Raw genomic sequence first — 24,363 nt, 5'->3', positions numbered from 1 at the left:
GCCGTTAACACACAAGTAGAGCTGAGGCTGATGGGGATGTTTCTGAGTCATTGCTCAGGTGAATGACTGGGTTTTATACTAATTGCAGAATGTTGGCTGCTCCTTCCAAATGCTAAAATGTCCTTGGGTAAGAGAAGTTCACAGAGTCCCCAGTTGCACGACAGAGGCATTGTTAAAGTGCTCTGAAGATCTGCTAAGGTTAAAAAGTGCTGTAAAAGTGCAGACCATATTCTACTAGTATATCAGGTAAAATCTGACATTCGCATGTTAACCATTAAAAGGTTAACATATGAGAGTGTTCAGCCACAGAGGAACATAAACAGTGACGCTAAACTTCACTACAATCAATCCACATCATGAAGAAATTTAAATGAAAGCTACAAACATCAGCTGTCAGCTGGAAAGCTAAATTCATTTGGCCTCATCGTGAATATTTGCTAAACATTTTATGATAATCCATTTAATAGTTGGAATATTTTAATCTGGACCAAAATGGTGAACTAATGTTGCCGCTCCCACATCTAAGACACATTTTCTTTTCTTTTTACCTTTTTACTATAAATGGTAAATGGACTTGTTCTTATAAAGTCCTTTTCTACTCTATTGGAGCACTCAAAGCACTTCATACACCTTGCCTCAATCATGCAAGAAAATTTTCCCTTTTCTACATACATGCTTTCTGTCTAACATTCACACACTCTCATACTGCGATGGATGCATCGTAGAGCAACTTAACCCCTTAACCCTAACCCCCTTCCAATTAGTAGTTGACCAGATAACTTGATGTAGCAATTTAGTGATAGGCAGGTGCTAGATGTTGGATTTCAACCTTGTTTAGGCCTTTTTTTCCTTAGTAGACGCCTATTGTGGCTAACCCTTATTTTTCTTTTCTAAACTGAGAGGTTTGTGTCATATTTCCGGCCTGTTTCCAGAACAAAATAGCTGAGTGTGTATTAGACATTACTGAGGGTTATCTCTGCCTATACAGGTTACTATGGCTACTCTAATGGTCATTTAACCCAGCGTTATTGATATATACTTGTCAAAACTCATTATTAAGGGCACAGATGAGGTTTTCAAATGTCTTTATGGGGGAAAAAGTTAATGCATTTATGTGGCAAAAAATATGACTAGCTTTGTGGATAGGTCAAACTGGCTGAGAAGTCTTAGCTTAGCTTTTTTTTCTGTGCATGATATTCTAATATTTTTAACTGTTTCCATTGTGTTAGCCAGTGTTTTAGACAGCCAAGGTATCAACAGCATATCTTAACTGGAAAAAGCTAGACTGGGCCATCCATAGTTAGCACTAATTAGCAGGTATCTGTGACTGTGTTGCACCCATGGAGTCTTGCTAAACAAGCTAGCTGCTAACTTAGCACAGCAAAACAAAAGGAGAGTCTGCAGACCCCCGGTGGCGTCACAGTGACTATATCCATCTCCCTTCTATTATCCCCAACCAGCCGCCCTTTCCTGAGACGGGTTTTGAGATTCCTTCCTGTCAAAGGGGAGTTTTTCCCTCCCAGTGTCACCAAGTGCTTGCTCATAGGGGGTTGTTTGATTGGGGTTTACCTTACAATATAAAGCACCTTGAGGTAGTGGTCCAGGCTGTCATTATTAGTCTATTGTAGGGGACATAATCACAGGCTTGAAAAAACACACAGGAACACAGGAAAGGAGCTCAGGAGGTAATCAGAAGGTTGGCGATGTGATTGGTAGTTGGTGGTGCAAATATGAATGGGTGTGTGAATGAAGCTTATAGTAAGAAAGTGGTTTGAGTGCTTAAATACAGTGGAAAAGTGTGATATATCTACCAGTGTATTTGCCTGGTAAAATCTGCCTGAATGCAGCTTTTGTCTGCAGAGTTTTTGTGCCTCAAAGAAAAGAAAGCTTTTCAGATCGGATCTTTGGATGTTCTGCTTTATTCGTCAGCAAGCAGCAAAACAATCATCCCAAAGCCAAACTGTTTCATAACATGCCATAAAGTCAGGATTTAAGTGATGAGTATGAGGATCAGCAGGTACCCTTTAGCTGAATCTGAGTATGTCTTCTTCTTTGTTTAGTGATTATTAGTTGTCGCACTATAGCACTGCTTGGGAGGAATAAGTGATAAATCATGAGAGAGGCAGTCAGTGCCAGGCCTCGTAAATTTCTAAATAAAACAACCCATCTGCTTTTCATCAGATCTGGACACCAGGCAGGCATTTAAAAAGACATGTTTAACTGTACAAGCACAATAGATGCTTCTTACCTGAGGCAGAGCCTGCATCACCGTGTCCAACAGAGCTCTCATCCCCGTCGCCATCTTTAACAGCTTCAGCACTGAAATATCGCAACATGTCAGCTCTTATCAGCCTCACGCCGTCGTGTTTGTTTGTTTTTTGTGTGTTTGTCTCCCCGTGTGCTTACCTCGTGTTATCCTGAGGACCCTCATGATCCGTATAATTGTGGGGTTGATGGGCAGGGAAGCACTCAGGTCTATTTCCTCCAGTGTGATACCCATGATGGACAGCAACACAATGGCGAGGTCCAGCTGGTTCCATCTTGACACACACATGGACAAAAACAATATTAGCTTCTGTAGGGATGCTTTTTGAGAGCCTCCGTCTCCATGCGCGACTGGGGATACCTCTCTTTGAAAAAGCGCCGAAGACCAAACGCGATGAGTTTCAGAATGGCCTCGATGACGAAAACCAGCGTGAAGACATAATTGCAGTACTTCAGTATCTCCTCGAGGTACTGCAGGACACACAGATACACATTTCTACAATACCACTGCATTGTGCTTCATTACTATGGTTTTAGGACAGGTGGAGGAAGGTGTTGCCATGGTTACCTGAGGTTGGTTGTAGTGCTCCATGCTCATGGTGAGGAGGTTTGTGAAGATGATGATGGTTATGAAGAGATCCAGGTAGTGGCTGGTGCACACGCTGTGGATGCTTCGACGTAACGGGGAGTAGTCGGCGTAATACGGCTTCTCAAGGGCCCCTGCACACACACACACAGATACAAACACAGACACACACACACACACTGAGAGTCATTAAAATGCTTCTGAAAGAAAAATGTGATATTGGCTATGAGGTCACTGGTGAAGCGTGTGCCAAGTGGCACTCTGGTGTGTGCGTGCATGTGTGTGCACAGACTAAAAGTGCCACCTCAGGAATTCAGTCCTATCCATCATGCACACACACTCTCCACGGCACCTCAAGGTGTCTTTGAGCAGAAACCCTCGCTGTCTGCTGCCAGACAGTTAACTGACTAAGAGGAGAGCACTACTAGAGATTACACTGCAGAGAGAGCGTACAGAGAGAGAGACAGAAATCTAGCAAGAGAAAGAAAATGTGTGTGTATGTAGGGGTGTTGACTATGCGTGTGTGCACACCTATGCGAAATGACCAGAACTATGCAGACACATTCCCTGACAAGGGAATATTTGATACAATTTTAAGACAATTTAATGCCTCGGCATAAAATTTTAGACAACAGCAGGCTCCAACTGATACACCTCTTTAACTGCTCATTAACAAAACTATCCACTCAGCCAGTGACATCAGAATAACTCAGGCAAGTAGACAAGGTCAAGATAACCTGCTGAAGTTTGCTTGTTAGAACAAAGGAATGCAGGAGAGCATCTCTGAATGTGCTTGAAGCAGATGGTCTACAGGAGCAGAAGGCCTTCACAATCAACAGATCTCAGTCCAACAGAGCACCTTTGGGATGTGGTGGAACAACTATGGAGCACTGTGTGATGCTTTCATGTGAATGTGAACCAAAATCTTGCTGCGCCTTGTTGAATCGATGCAATGAAGAACTAAACCAGTTCTGGAGGCAAAAGCGGGCCCTAGCACACTGTACCTAATAAATTGGCCAGTGAATGTATAATAGGTCCATGTACTAAGCTCCACAAAGAAATAGCTCCATTAGTTTGGTTGGAGCACTTTTGACTGGCTGACGCAGTGACGATGGGTTTACTGCCAGCATCAGCGCCAACATTTTCTTTCAGTTCTCCAGCAGGCATGTTTCCCTTGTTGTTTAAAGCAGGAGCATTTTTTTGTTGTATTTTGTACCTTTTCCCTCTGCACCCGTTTCTTCTGCTTCAGACTCCAAAGGAGAAGTGACATAAACAAACTAAAACTAGATTTGCTTTGAAAAGTGAGGAAAAGAAAAGAATGAGGAAATCGCTACATAATAAGTCAAGGTTACTCGTCAACACATGCTGGCTTTTATGAAATTTAATGCTGAGAAGTAAAAATGCTCTAACACCGACAGACCTGATGAGATAGTAGAGCAGAGAAAAGAGACACTCATAAACCACAAATGACATGTCCTACTTTCAGCGCACTCTGACGCACCAGTTCGAATGGAAGCTGATCGTTCTGGACACTGGGAATAATGTGCTCGTGTACAGGCGTCGGCAGACCTGGGCCCAGAATGTTTTATGAATAGCTCCTCCAAAAGCTGGAAAATAATGGATATTGCTCATCGAGCACATGAAAAATGTTCAACTCTTTTTGGGTTGTTCTCTGTTCTCTCTCTTTGTGTGTGTGTGTGTGTGTGTGTGTGTGTGTGAGAGGACTTGTCTTTGTTGGCATCTGCTGGTCGCTATGCTAGGGATGTATGAACATTTTTCAAAGGAAAAGGAGATGGAAGCTAACGGGCGCAGGCGAGGCCAGAGGAGATGCAGGAAGAGTTATCTCCCGTTGCTGTAGCAGCAGATGAGTCAGGACATGAGAAAGCCACTGCCTCATCTACGAGCTCGGAGGATGAAAGAGAGGACTGTTAAGCTAGAGCATTTCTGTCGCAAGGCACACTGTGTGAAAGCCTTACTTTACACCTCCACGTGTGATTAAAGCCGTGTTAACCATCTTACAAAATTCTGAGGCACGCTGGGCGAGCTAGCTGGCACTCACTGTGATCTTAGTGCGGAACATGGGCCGAGCACAGAAAGGAAGCGGGATGACCTTACTTTTCCCTTTGTAGAAATCAACTGATACATCTTCCAGCTATAAATAGTTTCCCCTGAAGCGTATTTATGAATCATCTGCATTTGCATTTGCAGTCGATTTGGCCACTGAAACTGTCCCACAGTGAGAGGGAGTGAAAGAGAACTTCAAAGAGGAACAGCAGCATAGAGAGATGAGGTCACAAAGACAGATGCGATCAGATGGAGAGAGCCCAGGACCCCATGATTAACTGTAATAAATAGCAAAAGAACGCTGATTGATCTATATGTGCCGCTGAACATCGACTATCAACCTGCAGCTGACATCCTGTAGTTGTTCCTATGTTGTGTAATTATCATATGGAATAATGAGTATCGATGATTATTTAGCCCCTATGGGAGGAAATAGTGCACTCATGTTTTGCTTCTGTTTTTTGGAAGAGAGGGAGCAGGATGGTTGCACAGTGATTAGCACTACTGCCTCACAGCAAGAAGGCCCTGAGTTCAACTCCATCACCCGGCCTTCCTGTGTGGAGTTGCATGCTCTCTCTGTGTCTGCGTGGGTTTTCTCCAGGTACTCTGGCTTCCTCCCACAGTCTGAAGACATCTAGTTAAGTGTTTTAGGTTAATTTGTGATTCTAAATTGCCCGTGAATGTGAATGCAAATGGTTGTCTGTCTCTCTGTGTTAGGCCTGCGATAGACAAAAAAAATACATTTTACTAGATTTCGGGTGGTATATGTTGATGGGATCATTTTCATGGCCAAGGGAGTAAAGAGCAGAGGAGGAGGCAACTCTAGCAGGCAGAATGGAAAATGGTGCAACTATCAGGGGAGACTCTAAAGACTTCTGGGTAGGGTGAAGCCACCAGTGGTTCAAGATCTTTACAATATCTCTTAAAGGAAGTGAAGTGAATGCAACGTGTGTGTCCATTTTCTTGAATCACGACTGCATGTTTTTTTCAGGTGGTTTAGGAATCACATGTTAAGCAGTTACAGGTGTAACGTTTGGATGTCCACTTAAAGCACTGTGCAGATTTTGAGCCGGCCCTCCTGCCATTTTTTAAAGTGGTCCCGAGTAACAGTTCTCCAGGCTTTGTGAAGGTCTTTCAAAGTTTTTTCTTTGGACATTGGCTGCTTTTTCACCCATTTTCAGTCCAGTCCTTGTACCTGACCATTTTCGTTTGTTAAGCCGCTGAACACTGATGTGAATCATTCAAGCATAAACGGACATCCAGCTCAAGGGATGAACCAATGTTGCGTCTACACATAGCAGACAACTTAGAGCCCATTTCAAATTGTATCTTTAAGGCCTTTACACACCGGACGTGTAAAATTTGTGCGAATATTTTGTGATTTAAAACTATTTTTTGGACTCACCTATTCTTAATAGAGCCATTCACATTGACCACAATAAATGCCAAGTCTGCCAATAAAAGTTCAAACTGTCCCACTGACATCCTGAAATATGCACAGAAGCAGACGCGATAGAATTTCAACTTCTGGGTCAAAACATGAAATTCTTCCTCCTGCTGCCTTCTCGTGAGAGTAGCAGGAACCCAGAATCTCAGTTTTTTCCTTTTCTTGTTTGGAAACATCAGGACCAGCTGGTCATAGGTTGACATATTTTTCACAAAATCAGAGTAAATCACAAGTTAGCGTTCTAAAAACTGAAAATTTCATGCAGAATTTTGTAAAGACTTTTAGCAAAAACACAAAAAATTAGTTAAGATTAAAAGGTTTGACAGCATAAAATAGTATTTTTGCACTAACAAGGTGATTCCCAAAGACCTATTAGCCTTAAATGTGGTTTATCTTGCCATGCTGTGCAGTTTTCTGTGAAGTCCTCACAACATTTAAGGAAACAGAACAAGTGGAAGGCAAAGAAAGAACATTATCAGTCATGGATCGGCCTCACCGGTGCCCAGACCTCAATATTACTGAAGCACTGTGGGATCATCCTGACAGAGAACAGAACAACAGGCAGAAACATCCAAAGAACAAGAAGAACAAGAAGCCTGGAGAACTATTCCTGGAGACCACTTAAATAAATTACAATAACACTTGTCTATGAGAGCTCAGACAGTGTTGAAGAATAAAGTCAATACCAAATATTGGCATTCAGGGTTGTCAGAATTGTACATATTCTGTTTTTGTCTTCTATACTGTATTTCCATTTATATTTCCACATTTCAATAAATGGCTGCACCCATTTCCCATTTTTCTAGCCAAATATGAAGCCATAAGGGGTGACTCAAGACTTTTGCACAGTACTTTACTCTGATGTCCCTCCACCCACTTTCCCAAAACGCTTCCTCACTTCTCCTCCTCTTCTCCAGTCGCTTCTGTCGTTTCTCCTCCCTCAGCCGCGCCTCTTCCTCCTCCTGCTGCTGGCGACACTTGTGAAAGTTTTCCACCACCACGCCCACAAACATGTTGAGCACAAAGAAGCTGACAATGAGCAGGAATGAGATGAAAAACAGCAGCATCCAAGGATTGTGGTTTCTCACTGGCTGCAGAGAGAAACAGAGAGAAAAGAGCGAAGAAGAAAGGACAGGAGGTAGCACAGAGACACAAAAGGTAAAAAAAAAAAAACCAAGAACAGAAGGACAAAAGAGTGATGAAAGAAAGTGAGGAGGGGTGGAGAGGAAGAAAAGGAGAGAGCACAAACAAGAAGACAATGTAAGTACTGAGTCAGCACTAAAACTGCCAGCTCTGTCAGCTCACATCTATTCATCCATCTGCCTTTTTTTTTCTTTTCTCTGCACAGCTACACCTCACTCCTGAGATATTTCCCCTTTCACACTCAAACAAACAAGATCAAGTGTTCCTAAGAACAACACAAAAAAGAAGGAAATCACAGGGAAATATTCACTCGCTGAATGAGTCGTTCATCTCCCTGATTTTCACTTTTTAATCCCCCACACACCCGCTCTCCCCTCCCGCTGTGTGCGAGACTGCCTCTCCTCACCTGCTGGTCCACACCCACGGCATCCAGGCCATCGTACATGATGCTGACCCAGCCGTCCTTACACGACAGCACAAAGAGCGACATCAGCGCCTGGCGGGATGATACGCACATAATTCAGCTTTGCTGCTACGATTACCAGCCTGTAAGAGCAGACGTCTGTCCAAGAGTGTGACAAACCTGTCCCAGATTGTCGAAGTTGTATTTCCGCCGCAGCCAGCGGTAACCAGCCTGCAGACACTCAGTTTTATTGGTGATGTTACTTACATGGATCCCGTCGCAGTGGAAGAATTTCCCTTTAAACAGCTGCGCAAGTGTGAGCACAGAGAAAAAAACATGAGAGAAGACTGTAACCTCAAGGCAGTGTAAACAAACCTTCACACAACAGAGCAGAGGCTGTTATATTGCTGTACAGTAAACAGTCTGGAAGAGCCTGCAGACCCCTGCGCAGAATCACTCCAGCATGGGTGTTCTCATTAGAAGATAACCCACTGATAGCGTGCTTTTCGTCAAATATAAGCCTACGTGTTAATTAGCTTCAGCGTTCATTAGGTATTATATCCTTGCGAGGATTAAATCTGAATATTTGTATTTGCAAAAAGAGAAACATAAGCCATGAAAATGAACTGACTGGCTTTGAGTGGAGTTTTTAAAAACGGTACTGTACATTCATTTCCTGACTTTGACATTTTAAAATGTGGTGAGAGCCTTTAAACCTTAAAGGAAGTTTTATTAATAGATTCTTTTGTTTTAAAGTATTTCTGAAGGACTTCAACGCGTGAAGAAGTAAATGTGACCGGAGACTATCCAGCCTGTTTTAAATGTGCACTTGAGCCTGGCTCCTATTAGTGCAAAGATGTTTTACCTCACATTTAATCCCTGAGATATCGTTATATAAGAAAAATAAGCTTAAAATAAGCAATTTTAACAGCACATCTCTAGTAGGCTCTAGTAAATGAAAGAAATCTTTGGGCTTAAAGTGTAAGAAATAAATGTGTAAAATTAATTACAAAGTTTTGGTAACTCTTAGACCAGACTGCCCTGAAATTATAAAGCAGAGAGTTTATGTTAATGCACAGAAAATGCCCTTTTTTCCCTCTTTTTTTTATACTGTGGACCCATTATAAGAAAAATGAAATTTGTATAGTACATAAAGAAAAAACAGGAACTTTTCTGCAATTTAATTGTTTATATATTACTTCTTTACTTTGGTGTAGCATGAATGGCCATGGTGGAGGTCTACATCAGTAGCCAATGGTGTAAAACTAAAAAATACAGCTAAAAAATCAAAATTTATGACCTCCCTCACATTTTCCAAAGCCGTCCATTGGGGCCAGATTGGAGTCTTTGCTAGGCCAATTCTGGCCCACAGGCCTTATGTTTGACACCCCTTTACAGCAGAAGAATATATATTTACAATCTGGTACAAAAAGCAATTTTTGGCCTCTGTGTTTCTCTGATAGTTTCTCCCTTTGTAACAACTCTAGGGGGTAATTTTTTTAATAAGTCAACCACCTGGATAATTGAGTTAAGGGCACGGCTACTTTGATTGACAGGTGTCCCAACACAGGCAGGCGTAGCCAATCATCGCTGCCAGGCCTCAGCGCCACTAATTGGAGTCACTGAACTGAACCTCTCCACTGTGTTCGCGGTGTTGGTGTCTCCTGGAGCATTTTAATGGAAATATCTGACAAATAAAATGTCTCCCTGTATAGCACACATTGTCCAAGACGTTTGTGCTTCATTTTTGGGAGCGAACTTTGAGTGTTTTATTAGTCTGTTAGCTTAGCATTCATTAGCAGTTTGTATACGCAGCTTTGAACAAAGCTTGCTAGCACTAGTTGATACCTGGAGCCCCCCCCCCTCCTCATTGTGATATGTTCAATTGTGAAATCAACCCTCCACCCCCCAAAAAAACATGGCGGCAGCCTGAATGCTAAATGCTAAAGTCCAAATACTTTAGCATTTAGCTTGACATCACAGTGGCTACGACCTAGCTTGCAGATAAAGGTGAAAATTAAGTGTTAATTCATGTTTCAGACTGTAAAAAAAGGTGAAATGCTGATCAGTAATTCTTTTGTGTCCAAACCTAAACAAACTGCAAGCAAAAAAAAAAACCACCTCCCCTTTCAGACTTTCACTGTCCTTTACATTAGAAACACACCAATATGTCACTTGAGGGATGCTGATCCAAGCTTGTTTTCTAAGGTAGGAGCAATCAAGCTACTATTTAAAAGTAGTAAGAAATTAAACTTTATTTGCGCTTACATTTTTTTTTCTTATACTGTACCCTGTTATTTGGCTTCAGAGCTTATTAACAGTCCCAACCCTGAGGTCTGAAACCAAAGCAACATCATATTCTTTTTGATCTTTTATACCAAGGAAAGTGTGTTATTTATAGTTTATTAGCTCATTCTGAATATTAAGCTATTTTAATAAATAATAAGCTGTATTTATGAATTTGATTAGTAATATTAAAATCCAGGTGAAAATCCGATTTAAAAACCGCATTCTCAGCACATTCCCCCTGTTGAACCATTGTTTTTTTTTTTTAATTACTTCCAGGGACTGGTGCATAATCAGCAGCTCATTTGCATTTCCTCCCAATTTTTCTCTTCACTTTTTATTACCTGAAGCTTTCTCTGAGCTCATTTACTTTAAACCACAGTGATCTGTGTCTTCTTGCAGCAGAAAACACAATGAGCTTTTAATGTTCGGTCATATCAAATCGAGTGAAAATGAGTTTGACGTGTTTTGTATTTTGCTGTCTCGGGGGGAAAATGATGGAGCTTATCTTTAACTGACAGAGGATGAATGGGGAACGGTCGGCATGAACGTTTACCTGGACTCCCAGAATTCCAAACACGATGAAAAAAGCACAGCAGATCAAAACAATATTCCCAATTGGTCTGAGAGATGTGATCAGAGTTTCAACCACCAGTTTCAGACCTGGAGCACGACTTATCACCCTGCAGCAAGCACACACACAGGTTAAACAGTCCTTAATATAATATCAGCAGAGTAAACACAGATGATAATCTCCTTGATTTGTACCTGAGTGGTCGAAGTGTGCGGAGCAGGCGAAGGACCCGGAGGATGCCTAAGATCCGATTACCACCTGCTGAAGCGATGGACACCAGGATGTCCACAAGTGACACAAACACCAGGAGCCCATCCAAGACATTCCAGCTGCTCTGCAGGTACACGCCCTCTCCAAAGTACAGGCCCATAGCTACCACCTGTATGCAGACGCACACAGATCCAACAAAATTACTGAAATAATCAAATATGCTGAGGTGTAAAATGAGAATGAAAGCCATTATGATCCCCACCAGCAACGAAAATTGCCTCTTTAGAAGCAAGAAAATGACTTTGGAGTGGAGTGCTTATTCAGAAAATGTTAACTGTTATGGTTACCTTGATCATCATTTCGCCCACGAAGATCACAGTAAAGATGTAATTGGACACACTGAGAAACATCCGCTCCTGTTGCACACACACAGACACACACACACACAGGCGTAAGAGCATGCACAGATTAACAGCAGGAAGCGCATTCGTCAATTTAAAGGCTTTGTAGCCTTAGCTTTGATTCTGGAGCACAAAGTGTTGCATAACGAGCTGAAAAAAAATGCACATCAAACGTTGTAGAAACATAATAAAAGCATACTGGGAACAACACGTGTTGTTATAGAGACTCTTACATCAGCTACAAGCACACGGGCTCTTGTAGTAAACAGCCCCTCTTTGTGTGCGTGGTCATACAAAAGACGTATGCTGCTTCTGTATTTGTGAGCCGTGAGTTGCGTCTTGAGCTGTTTAAGGTTTAGATTACAGTGCTGCGCAAAAGTCCTGATCTGCCACTTTTTTTTAGGAAACTGAGGAATAGAAGTGGCGATTTATTGAAACGTGCAAACATAAATAGAAACGCAGTATATAAGTTGAAACAGAGTTTGGCTTCAGGAACAGTTCTCCAGGCTTCTTAAAGGACATTTAAAACTCTTCTTTGGGTGTTTCTGCCTTTTATTCCCTTTTCTGTCAAGATGATCCCGCACTGCTTGGATAATATCGAGGTCCGTGCTCTGGGGAGGCGAATTCGCTGTGCGTTTTTCTATCCAGGTATGCTTTTACTGCATTAGCAGTGTGTTTGGGGTCATTGTGATAATGAAAAATCCAACTACTGCCAATCAGATGCTTTCCAGATGGTATTGCATGGATCAAAATCTTATGGTGTTTCCACTTCTATTCTTTTAGCTCATAACTATTTGGGAATCTCCTTACTGGTGCACAAATAATATTTCGACAACTGCCAAATTGTGGTATCTTTAGCAGTTTTGTAGGTTCAACTAAAGTAATGGAAACAACAGGTTGTTAATGACAAAGTGCTTAAAGATAAAATTCAAAATTGCTTCTTCGCTGTGTTGTCTGTTATCTCTAAACACAACACTGGTTCAGCCCTTGTGTTAGGTCAGTGGTTCATTCATTGCTCAAGACTACTTTAAAAATGAAAGTCTGGATCATATGAAGCAAAATCTAAAGACTTTTGGGGTGGCTCAAGACTTTTGCACAGTATTGTAGATGTTACGTTCAGACTTAATCTAAGCACTTAGACTAATGCATAATGAGTTCAAATGTGTCAAATCATCAAATAAAAAGCACAATGAAGATGGAAATTATATCAATAATATCCAGTTAAACCAACCAAGGAAGACAAGTCCGGGTTAAAGGTTAAAGGTCAGGGTCTGGAATGTCGTTATGATGGTCAATACTTCTCCTTACAAGTGTAGTAAGTGTGTGTGTGTGTGTGTGTGTGTGCGTGCGTATGAGGTACCATGCTGTGTGGCTGTATGTCAGGTCGCTCCAGGGCGATGGTGATGCAATTAAGGAAGATGAAAAGCAGGACGATGTGATCAAACATCTTGTGACCTATGACCCTCTGACACCACAACCTGAACCTGCAGAGAGACGGTGTGAGAAGAGAAAAGGATCTGCAACAACCCCAGTGTTTATTTTCTATTCAACACATCACCTGCATCACTTCCACCGCTGCATTTCTGCCATGTTTAATTGATAAAAGTACAAATTGTACAACCAAGCTTCAGCTGTCACCTTCCCACTTTAGCTGTGAATTTTTACACATGCGTGCGGTTAAGGCGACCTAGGCCACCCTGGAGAATATCAGGGGCTGTGTATAAACGTGTGTTTGTGTGTATCTTTACTGGTTGTGTGGAGCAAACAGATAGAGGGACCACTCTTCATGCTCCAGGCACCACTGAGGCTCATATGGCTCCAGTATCTTCTTCAGCCTCTTACATAAACTCTGGAATGAACACACAAACAGACGAATCACATCAGAGCGTACACTCGTTGCATTACAACAATCAGCATTGCTCCAAAAGTTGATTCTGTTCATCTGGACGTAGCGTTTTGTGGGAGGAAATCAGAAAATCAGTATTGCTCATCATCTTATACACCCATGATACCGCAGAATGAAACTGAAGTCATTTTCATTTCTATCTAAGTTTTTTTCTTTCTTTTCTTTTTTTTGCAGCGACCTCGTGCGCATGCACAAAAAATTCCAACACAGCTCTTTTTCAAACAATATTCCGAGTCGTTCTTCCACCCGGATCTAATTTAAATTCAGCTAATTAAATTTTTCTAAGTAACAAAAGTGTCTTAAGGTCAGCCAGGTTGGAATTTATGCCTTTGCGGGATAATTAGCAGCAGCTTTTGAACTTCTGAGCATGCCCAAAACAAGCTCTTTTATAAACTTGTTTTATCTAGGAATAACAGAAATGGGACGCCATCAAAATGCCTGCTCCCTCTGATTGGAACACACGCCAATTAAAACTGCCCGAGTCTACATTTACATATATATTATATAACAACTTCAAGACAAATTCATGAAACAAATAGGCATTAACCTCTTCAATCTCCTCTTCCTCTTGATCGCTGTGGTTATGCGATGTCAGGGGAGCATCGTCGTAGCAGTGGTCTGGCAGGTGGAAGGTGGTGCCGTTACAGTCTGGGGAGAGGAGCATTGGCACCTGCAGGTACTCTGACTGGTCCAGAGACTGCTCCCTGCTGCTGGCTTTGGAGCTTGAGTATGTGTCGGACAGCAGGGACTCCATTTCTCCAGACTGGCTCTTCCTGTGGAGGCTGGGGGCTCGGCCGATGCTGATCCAGCTGGAGCGACGGCTCTCTGGCCCGCTGTCCCACAGGGACTGTGAAGACAACTTAGAACAGAACCAGTGCCTTGTTGGATTTCTGCCTTATCTTTCAAGTGCAAATAAGGATTTCATTCTTCACAGATTAAAGCTGCCCTGTAGAGTTTTTGGCCATTAGCAGTGCAGCGTTTAGCGTGTTTTCATGAGTGGGCTCCTATTTTGTTTGTATCTTGTGCTCCTTATCAACCTCTACATGGAAATGACCAGGATTTGCGCTAATGATAAGTCTGTTTGGCCCAGCACAGTTATTAAACTTACTGAGAAACAGGGTAAAACAACAGGATGCTATCTGATAACATTTTAAGAGGTTTCAGTGCAGAAGCTAGCCACAGCGAGCAACCACCTGCAACCATTTGCCAGTGGAACATACAAGGACTTGAATAACCTAGCCTTATCTTATCTTAAAGACTTTATAGTACCATGTCACCCCAATAGAGTACTTCACTTTCAGACTGCTGGTTTACTTGTGGTTCCTAGGATATATACACGTAGAATGGGAGGCAGAGCCTTCAGCCTTCAGGCCCCTCTTCAATGGAACCAGCTCCCAGTTTAGATTCGGGAGAAAGACACCCCCTCTACTTTTAAGATTCAGCTTAAAACTTAGCTGATCCAACCCTAACTATATGCTTTATTATAAAGCAAACCCTGAACAAACCCTCAGTTATGCTGCAGAATGCTGGGGGAGTTTTTCTTTGCGACTATTGCCATGTTCTTGCTAATAGTGGGTTTAAGGTTGTCTCCATGTTATTGTAAGGTCTTTACCTTACAATATAAAGTGCTATGAAGCAACTGCTTTGGGATTTAGTGCAATATAAATACAACTGAACTCAACTGAACTGAATTCGCTCAATGGTCCATCAATGCACTTTTCTTTCCAACCTGTCCTTTAGCCTGTCCACAGTTACTGCTGTATCTGCAAGCCACTTTGAAACCCGCCTCCAGACCAATTTGTCCTTTCCATCCGTGTCTACATAACTATTGTCATATCTGTCACCACTGACGTTGCCTGCTTTGTTCTATTTCTGGTCATGCTGCTGCTCCCCTCTTGCATTTTTTAACTAAGGGTGTGTTCACCGTAGGCCATCTGTTCCCCAGCACATCTGACCCCAAAGTCCAGCTCATTTCACTAGTGCGATTACTAGTGCGCGCCATTCGCAGTTAAGTGAACTGTGCCCCGTCTGGCTCGAATAGGTGGTCACAGCTGAGCTTCAGTTGAATTCAGTGATGGTACACATGTAGTGTGATGACCATCCAAGCACAGAACTGCGCCACTTGCTCAATAGCAGCTGCCTGTGTCAAAACCCCTGCTTTAATAACAAATCTACAGGGCATAAGAACTGGCCCAGTTAAGCCACAAACTGCATAAAATCATGAACCCCTTGTGCTCTGCAAGAACGCTTTTTAAGAGCGCGTGTCTGAAAAAAGGGAGAGAGCACGAGAAAGGAGTCGGGACAGACTGAAGTGGACCTGGCTCATTAAGGACAGACCAGCTGGGGAGCGGGGAAAATGGGGAGCGATCGATCAAGGCAACCGTGACCAGTCTGAATCCACCCTTGGAGGACATGTTTTAATCAAGATAAGCTAAAATTTTCAGCCACCTCACTTCAGTCTGAAACATCTTCTGAGTCGTTGGCATCAAATCTCCTAAAAGCAACGTGAAACGAACCTGACGTTCAGCTCAAACATTAAGCTTAACCGTGCATAGAAGGAGGGCTACATGACTCAACCCGTCAACAGTTGGTGATACTAAAGTGCCAGCAGAAGGCCTGCTAACAAAAAGACTGCCAGCCCAAACAATGCTGAAATATTTGGCTTTGTGAATGTTTTATGAGGATAGAAATGCACTCAAGTAATTTGTCGTGTCTTGAGAAGACACATAATGGGTTTGTTGGGAAACAAAGTAAACAAATGAACCTCTGCAAGGTAGCTTTAATGAAGCTCTCTGTTATCATTCTATGACTTCAACATTTAGAAATTGCTTCAGCTCAGCTTGGATTTATATCCTTTGCATAGCAAACATTTTTTGATTAACTGTTTCTCTAACTCACATTTATAATAAATATTTAATGTGGTTTTATATAAACATATATATATATCCACATAAACGCATGTGCCCAAGGCTCACCGGTGACCTTTGCTCAAGGCTGTTTTCCATGGATGCACCACTGGCCCGGCGTGACTGGTTGGAGTTTATGGTGGGCGTAGCTGCAGTGTGCGTGATGACCGGCAGCGGTGGAGGAGGAGGGGGAGGCATGGAGGCTTTTGGGTTCAGGATACCATTGGGACTCAGCATCATGGCCTGAATCTTCAGCTCTGCACACACAGAATATTTGATGTCAAAGAATGATTCTCATTTATTATATTTTGGGATTTGCAATATTTTCATGATTTCGGTTTGGATCAGGGCTGCACTGACCATGGCTGCATCTGCTGCATATAGGCTGTATATGTCACGATCGCACTCACTGGCTGGTAAAGCTCTGTGGATATTCAGGTTTTTAAGGTGGATCTTATGCATGAGTTGTGGAGCTGACAAACTGACTGCACTAAAAGTTGTGCAACTGACTTCTGGATCACATGGTCTGGCAAAAACAGACCAACCTAAAATAAATCCTCCTTTTGTGTGTGTTTTACTTTGATTATGACAACAATTAGTGACTAAATAAGACTTTAGAAACTACTGAGTGAGCCCATAAACCCATGTGGAAAGTCTTTACTGAGATCATTTGACTTCACTGCTCCTGCTCGACATTAGAAAGAAGACGTTTAAGACTTCAGTCAGTAATTTTTCATCAGGGAATTTGATAATCCGCAACTTAAAGTTTATGATTTAGAGAATCGAGCTAAAAATGTTTAAAAATTGGGTTCTAATATTCTTTATTACTCACTGTCAAAGAGGACAACGAGACGAAAAACACATTCATAAATAAAACAGGTTATCAGTATTTGTCCCTGAGAGCAAAGAGTAAAGCAAGTTTAATATAAACGCTGACACACATAAATATTCTAAACGTGGAGTCTGTAATAATGGGATTAGCTGTAAAAATGTGTTGCATTATTTAAAAAAAAATCTAGATAGTGCACATTTATGTTACTAAATGTTCACAGTGTGTTTCGTGTCCATTTTTCACTCCCATGTTTTCCTTGAGCAAATACAGATGAGCTGCCCTCAAGAAGCTCACAAATGCAATTTAAACAAAATTACCCTCTACTTAAAAAGCCCAAACCTCCTTCAGATTCATCTTACGCCTAATTTGAGGTATTGTAGGTTGAAATTTTTAATTAATATTAAAAAAAAGACAGCATCAGAGTGAATAAACAATGGCCTATGTGTAATGTCAGTGAGGTTTATGCGGTTTTGCCCTTTTAATGAGCCCTCAGAGTGAAAGTAAGAGTAATGTCTTGATGCCTGCTTCGATAATCCAGGTAAGAAAATCCCCGAAAGTTGATTCTGTTCATCTGGACTCAGTGTTCTCATTAAGGCGACATCGTCAGTCTCGGCTGACTGCAGCTTTCCCACCATTATAAACCAACAGCCGGCTGACTGAACTAAATCAGACAAACTGAGCTTGTGGCTTTTCTGTTTGTTTGTTAGTCGGTGGCATGAGTTTCAGTCGTTACGCAGCTGTTTATAAGGTCGGGGAAACCTGCAGTCAGCCGAGACTGAAGATGTCAGTTGAACGAGAGATTAAACTTTTCTCCCACTGAAAACGCTGCATCCAGATAAAGATCTTTCAATCTTTCTGGGATTAAAAACAAGAGAACATTTTGCAGAATTATGGAAAGCCTTTAAAATGTTCACAGGATGAAAGAACCTCCAAGAATTCAGGTCAGAATACACCAAAAGGCTATTTTAAGGCGACTCCATGTGAACTTTCACTTCCATGTCGGGCTGATCTGCGAGTTTGTACCTGCAGCGTACAGCTCTCTCAGTTTCTCCTCGTCATCGTAACACATCGAGTGTCTGTCATCATCGGCCTCAGATCTGTTAGCATCTCCCTGAAAACACAGACAGACGCAAATATACACCAGAGTCATCATCATCATCATCACCACCTTCCCTTCCTCAGTGTTGTGAAAGTGAAAAGCACATCTCGGTCGAGCGGGAAAGACTAAGAGGAAAACTAGGCAGACGGGCGGAGGGAATCTCCAGCGTTCTCTAGTTGAGTTATGTGGATGGCTTTGGCAGCGATCTCCTGTAGTCACGCCAATAAAGCTTTACTGAATTTAATTAAAATTCACGCCAGAAAGATGGAGGCAGGCGGCTTTGGCAAAGGGTATCTGTGTGTGTGTGTATGTGTGCGCGTGCAATAGTGAGAGAAAGAGCAAGCGCTCTCTGATGCCGGAGATAAAAGATGAAAACTAAACAACAAAAGCTCACCAGCTGTGAATGGCAGGCGATATCAAACACATCCCTACCCTGGAGAGTATTTTGTGTGTGTATGTGTGTGTGTTGCAGTGAGAAAGAAAGATGGAGGAAGAGAGAAAGGAGGATAGGAAAAAGCAACAGAGGAAAAGTGTGATGATAAAGAGACAGCGAGCAAGAGAGAGAGAGAAAGGAGAAACCACACAGGCAGGATGGAGGAGATTATTCTCTTGTAGGCAGCTTTGGTATCATCAACACAACAGAGCTCAATTAGTCTCATTCGCTCTGCCTCGTTGTCTAAGTAGCTCAAACGAAACGGCATCTTTGCCCTTACTTCAGCTTGAAAGCCCTCGACCAAAATGGCGACGAGCAAGTTGAAGAGGACGTAGTTGCCAAAGGTCATGAGGGCGACAAAATAGAGGGCAGCCAACGGCGTTGTGGAGGCCATCCCGTTATAGAGCACCGCGTTCCAGTCCTCCTGGGTGAGGATCTGCAGATTAGATAAGATGTGGAGAGACGTCAGGGGGTTAGAAAAACACGCCGTCAAACACACAAGGAGCCAAAAGGCGACGCGCTACGTTGCTAGCAGGTGTTCCAAGAATAGACAACGTGAGTTTCTTCCTTTATTATCTTGTCGTCAGTTGAACAGTAATGACGCTCATCAGTGTTAAATGAACTCCCGCCGAGTGAGTGCTTCATTATTGCTCTTCCTCCTCTGCTCGTGAGGAACTTACCTGCCCACTGGGACAGTTTTTTTTTATACTTTGCTGAAAAACCGAGCGCGCGCGCTCCCAAATCGGAGCAAATGAAATCACGGGCGAGCGCTCGTGACTGCAGCAGCTGTTGTTTGAATCTCACTCCTAACAGTGGCGCGTAATTGATGGGGAAATTCCTCCAAATCAAATACCGTCGGGGTCTTTGTGTGCTCTGCGTGTGTGTGTCCCTGAGCGAGGGTGCATGTGAGGATGTTTGTCTAACCTGAAAGACAGTGACAGTCGCCCAGAGCAGGGAGTCAAAGTTTTTTCTGTCTGGTAAAGTGTCTCCGCTGTCTTGTCGCAAACCAAATTTACAGCCGAACAGATGCATCCCCAAGATACTGCAATACACACACACACACACACACAACAGTAAGGTAATGTTTTTATCAAGCAGTAATTTAATATGTGCAATAACAAGATGCGGTAATACTGCCTGCGTGCACAGTTGTATCTACATGAAAGCCGATAACACATGTGGTAATCAGTTTATAACAGAGGAAGGAGAATAACAGCAGTAGCCATTTGAAATGTTTTAAGTAATAACAGTATAATTAAAGCAGATAAAACGCTTAAGCATCACTGTAACTCGTGAATATATACCTGAATATGAATATAAAAAGCATCAGCAGCATGCAAAAGGTGGCCACGTTGTCCATGGTCTTCATCAGCACCACCAGCTGCCTCCTGAGTGCAGGAAGGAACCGGACCAGCTTCAAAACTCTCAGCAGGCGGAAGGTGCGCAGCACCGACAGGCCTCCCTCGGCCTCACCCACGATCTCCCACACGCTGAAACACACACACAGGTTAAAAGCACAGAGATGCATTTCCATTGAAGCGATTAAGGAATCAGCTGTTACCCTTTGTCAGCATTAGCGTCACCCAGGAAAACAAAAACAAAAAGAAAGAAAGAAAAACTTCCCGAATCTTTTCAGAAAGGAGAGAGCGCTCAAGTCTTTTTGATGTGACGTGTGGCAAACGAAAACACGAAGTGGGGCCAGTGTTGTTTACAGTTCACCAGCCAATAAGGAAAGCCAGTGCAGCGTGAACTGGCACGGTAAACAAGTAAGGCCTTCAAACGTGGATACATAATTTAGCTTGTAGTACTACATAATGGAGTGAATACAGGCCCTCTGGACTATGAGTGCAACCGCTTGGCTCAGCTGCCAGCACCGGCATCGCTGGCAGTTCGGGAGATTTAGCTGCAGAGCCCGAGACGTGAGAACAGGAGGAATAACTAATGACAAGAATTCCCTTTTTGGGGTAAACACACAGACAGAGAGTTCCCCCCACCTGATGATGACAATGACGCTGTCAAAGCCGTTGTAAGGGTTCTTGATGTAGCCGAAGAGCCCGAGAGCCAGGAGCTTCAGCAGCATCTCGAGACTGAAGAGACTAGTGAACACCATGTTACTGATCTCCAAAATATCTGTCAGCTCCTGCGGCTGAAGAGGTGCAGTGTTTGTGGAGAGAAAACAGGGAGAGATTGATGTACAGAGATGGACGGGCACAGAGAAAAATGAACAAATAAACAGAGACAGACAGCGTGGAGCTCAGCGCACTCAACATGTTAGGAATCTCCAAGATGTTGGTGAAGGCTTCGGTTTGGGTTCACACGGATTAAAGCTGGTCAGATTTTGTTGCTGTTCTTTTTTTCAGATATTTTTTTAGGTTTATGACAAAAAAAAGCTTAAATTTGTATCCTCATTTCAAAAAAATCCACAAAGAAAAATGTTTCAGAGCCTGTTTTTAAGGACATAGTTGGTTACTTAGTCGTTTCAGGACATTTTTCTACTGATCAATTTGCCATAAAGACCCACTGTTATGTAAAAACATGCATTTTTTTTTGCACATTTGGACAATCAAACATTTGATCCTCTTTTAACAGAATTAAAAAGTTAACCCAATAAAGTCTAGTAACCTCTAAACTTTAGCTATGTGCAAGTCTATCAGTATCTGAATTTATAGTGAAGCGACAGGAGAAACACCCTTCAACCACGTGACAAACGTTAATATTTCATAGTTTATCTACCAGAGGGGAAATTCCCTGTTAGCCCTGTCCCTGTTTTCCACTTTTATCATAACAGTTGAGAGAGATGACATGAAAGCAGGGAGAGCAGAAGGAGGACGTGCAGGCTGCTGCGTTTGCGTCACACCACATGTGTGAGCCAAACAGCACAACAAAACACGACTGTGCTTTAAACTGCTTTGTCTTATTATCTAAGTAGGGACCCATAAATGATGATTACACGTGAAAAATGTTAGAGAAATTTGTTCATGTTTTGTGCGTCTGAAAAAAATAATACTGGCTGATATGTTGATTTTTTTTTTTAATTTGAATTCAGTTCAAATTTATTGTAGCATCAAATCACAAACACAGCTGCCTCAAAGGATTTATATTGTAAGGTAAAGACTACAATTACACAGAGAAAACTAATATAAGCAAGTACTTGGCGACAGTGGTAAAGAAAAACTCCCTTTTAACAAGAAGAACCCTCTGCCAGAATTATCAGACTCTTAAATCACCAAATATCGGTCTTAAAGATGCTCACTGGGATCTAATATAATTAATTATTTTATAACGAAGAACTTCATAAAATTATCTGTAACCCTGTAATATCGTAATATGCAGCATTTGTTCTTCTGGGGGACAAAAACCCACATCAAAAACAACAAACGTACTTGGTCATCTACACATATCAGGGGTGAGCAGTTAATTTTTAGGCGCACTCAAACTCGATGAGCGCTTTAGAACGATCCATTCTTTCACAAATGTTTGTACAGCACAGCCACATGTTTGATTTTATACACCTGTGCCAACTGACATCACCTGAATTCAGAGATTAAGAGGTGTGGCCCAACACGTTTGTCCATTTAATGTAATAATTTCTGATTTTCTAAGGTTAGGTTAGGCTATGTTAGGCGTTACCTTAGTGGTAGCTGTCATTAAGAAAAAGTTCAATAAAATAAGTAGAGTCCTACATTTGTCAACCCTTCAAAAGCATGACACTAAAATCTGTGTTGCCAATGATTAGGGAATCACAGATGGAGCCTGTCTCAACCTGTCTGTCTGATATCGAGGGTCTGCTGCTGTCTTTGCTATTAAAGTGCTGTCATCGTGCCAAGATTGAGAAAGCTTCCCAAAGCCTTCAGAAAATCGTCCGGGTATCCACGCGAGTCTGCAAAGAGTTTTATACAGAATACTATAAGGGCGTTTGTATTATCATAGCGTGAGATAATTCACTATCTGGTAAGTACATGATATAACAATATCTCTTGCATGCCTGGACACAAGAACAAAACATTAATTAGTGCAACTGAGGCATTTCAGCCATCGTGATTCAGGAGTTATTAATCACGCTCGTGTCTTATACACAGTCAAGGATGTACTTCATGTGATGAGCTACAAGACTGAGCTGTAATTACAATGAGCGTGTAATCTGTTAGGGTCCAAATGTTGCCATAGTAAACTAACCATAATTTCTTCATGACATCATCGCCATGGCAGTGGCCCATCGAATAAAGTGCAGTTGATATTTTACGATTAAATTGAGATTAAACCCAAAATGTGGAGATTACATTTCATAATAACTGCCGAAGCTCGTATACGCTCTACAAAAGCCTCGTGCAGATGAGTCAGTGAAGCAACTTAAACAGCTGTCTTATCGTGTCTCGTGATACAACATCCTCTTTATGAGGCTGTAACCGTCGATAACCTTGCATCTGTCCACTGCCAGCTATTTCATCTGGTCAATATTGTGTGGGTTTTTTTCCTTCTGGCCAGATGCAGCTTCACCATCCTTATACGTATCACCTCACTGTGTTTATGTGATAAAACAGAAATCATTTCCTTGTAACTAAAACTGATTCTGCAGTACGATTTCACGTTCTCATGTACACAAAGCTTTATGCAGAGGGCTTTAATCTCCAAAATGATCAATAATATTTTTTTCTCAGTGTGTCCCTAACACTCCATTGTAAAGAGCAGTCAGTTGGCTGCAGGTAAGTTGGTATGAAAGTGCATGTTCTTAGAAGTGCAGTCGCCTAAATTTGAGCTGGTGAACATAAAGGCAAAACCCACCCTTTTGGACTAAATGTGCTCCGGACAGACAAATACAGAGATGACTGGCTACAGTAACAGAAGAGACATTTGGTGCAGACCAAAGACATCTTTTCAGGAGAAGCGTAGCGGTGGAAATATTAGCGCTCGGGGTCACTTTGCTGCCTGGGCAGCCTGTAGTAATTAAATCAACGCCAAATTCTCTCCATCACATCAAAGAGTGCTTGAAGATAATGCGAGGCATCTGTCGGAAAACTGAAGTGGACCTTTTATGAGGATAATTGTCATAAGAGATTTGAACCCCGTTAAAATGTTATGAAACAGGCAGAACGAGCAATAAGCCGTCAAACAGTTTGCTTGGAAGAGTGGTCAAAAAGTTCAACAAGACCATGACAAAAACTCGTCCACAACCATGCAAAATAATTTTAAAACAGTATTTTGAAAGCTTTTTGAAGGCATACTGATTCCACGTGTGTGCTAATCATTTTCACAGATAAATATCTGGTGGTAATATGTTTGGATAAATGATTTCAAAAGTCCAAAATTTCCACTTCAAAAGCAGCTAATCATGTTCACCATCTTTAAAATGATGGCACGTATGACTTCCTCACCTGCACACTCAACCAGGCCCCGCACACACTTGATGAGGTGTCTTTTCCAATATATCACACAGTACTGTGCAAAAGTCTTGGACCCACCTTTGCGTCTTTATATTTTGCCAGGAAAATGGGAAACGGGTGCAGCAGTTTATTAAAACGTGTAAAATGAGTTTGTACAGTCATAGCAGTACAAACATAATAGTTCATGACCACCTTTATTCTTCACCACAGGCTGAACTCTCTTTGACAAGCTTTTCTCTAATTTCTTTAAGTTGTCTTCAGGAAAAGTTCTCGGGGGCTTCTTGAAGGACATTCAAAGCCCGTCTTTGGATGTTTCTCCTTCTTTTTCTGTTTTCTGTCAAGCTGATCCCACACCGTCTAACACCCTTTTATTGTGGTATAGCAACGCTAGTGGGATGTTGTCCTATTACTGTAGAAGCTGGACAGT

General features: G+C 42.1%; 1 protein-coding gene across 2 annotated transcripts in view; it reads right to left on the bottom strand.

Annotated features, from left to right (window-relative positions):
- The window catches only part of cacna1hb (calcium voltage-gated channel subunit alpha1 Hb), a 58,004-nt gene that overhangs the window by 6,330 nt on the left and 27,311 nt on the right, over positions 1–24,363 (bottom strand). For both annotated transcript variants that reach the window (XM_006796139.3, XM_087841651.1), the window contains 19 exons: positions 20,550–20,701; positions 19,860–20,045; positions 19,480–19,597; positions 18,836–18,991; positions 18,047–18,134; positions 16,261–16,448; positions 13,833–14,144; positions 13,128–13,228; positions 12,740–12,863; positions 11,326–11,394; positions 10,963–11,147; positions 10,751–10,877; positions 8,089–8,214; positions 7,912–8,001; positions 7,261–7,453; positions 2,834–2,985; positions 2,627–2,736; positions 2,407–2,540; positions 2,249–2,319 (listed from right to left, as the gene is read on the bottom strand). In XM_006796139.3, coding sequence (XP_006796202.2) covers positions 2,249–2,319; positions 2,407–2,540; positions 2,627–2,736; positions 2,834–2,985; positions 7,261–7,453; positions 7,912–8,001; positions 8,089–8,214; positions 10,751–10,877; positions 10,963–11,147; positions 11,326–11,394; positions 12,740–12,863; positions 13,128–13,228; positions 13,833–14,144; positions 16,261–16,448; positions 18,047–18,134; positions 18,836–18,991; positions 19,480–19,597; positions 19,860–20,045; positions 20,550–20,701 — 2,682 coding nt within the window. The remainder of the gene's footprint in view (positions 1–2,248; positions 2,320–2,406; positions 2,541–2,626; positions 2,737–2,833; positions 2,986–7,260; positions 7,454–7,911; positions 8,002–8,088; positions 8,215–10,750; positions 10,878–10,962; positions 11,148–11,325; positions 11,395–12,739; positions 12,864–13,127; positions 13,229–13,832; positions 14,145–16,260; positions 16,449–18,046; positions 18,135–18,835; positions 18,992–19,479; positions 19,598–19,859; positions 20,046–20,549; positions 20,702–24,363) is intronic.

The sequence above is a fragment of the Neolamprologus brichardi genome, chromosome 6 (genome assembly GCF_056152115.1).
Source record: "Neolamprologus brichardi isolate AB-2024 chromosome 6, ASM5615211v1, whole genome shotgun sequence".
Classification (NCBI taxonomy): domain Eukaryota; kingdom Metazoa; phylum Chordata; class Actinopteri; order Cichliformes; family Cichlidae; genus Neolamprologus; species Neolamprologus brichardi.
The sequence above is the reverse complement of the archived record's forward strand: the minus strand, read 5'-3'. Positions and strand labels throughout refer to the sequence as shown.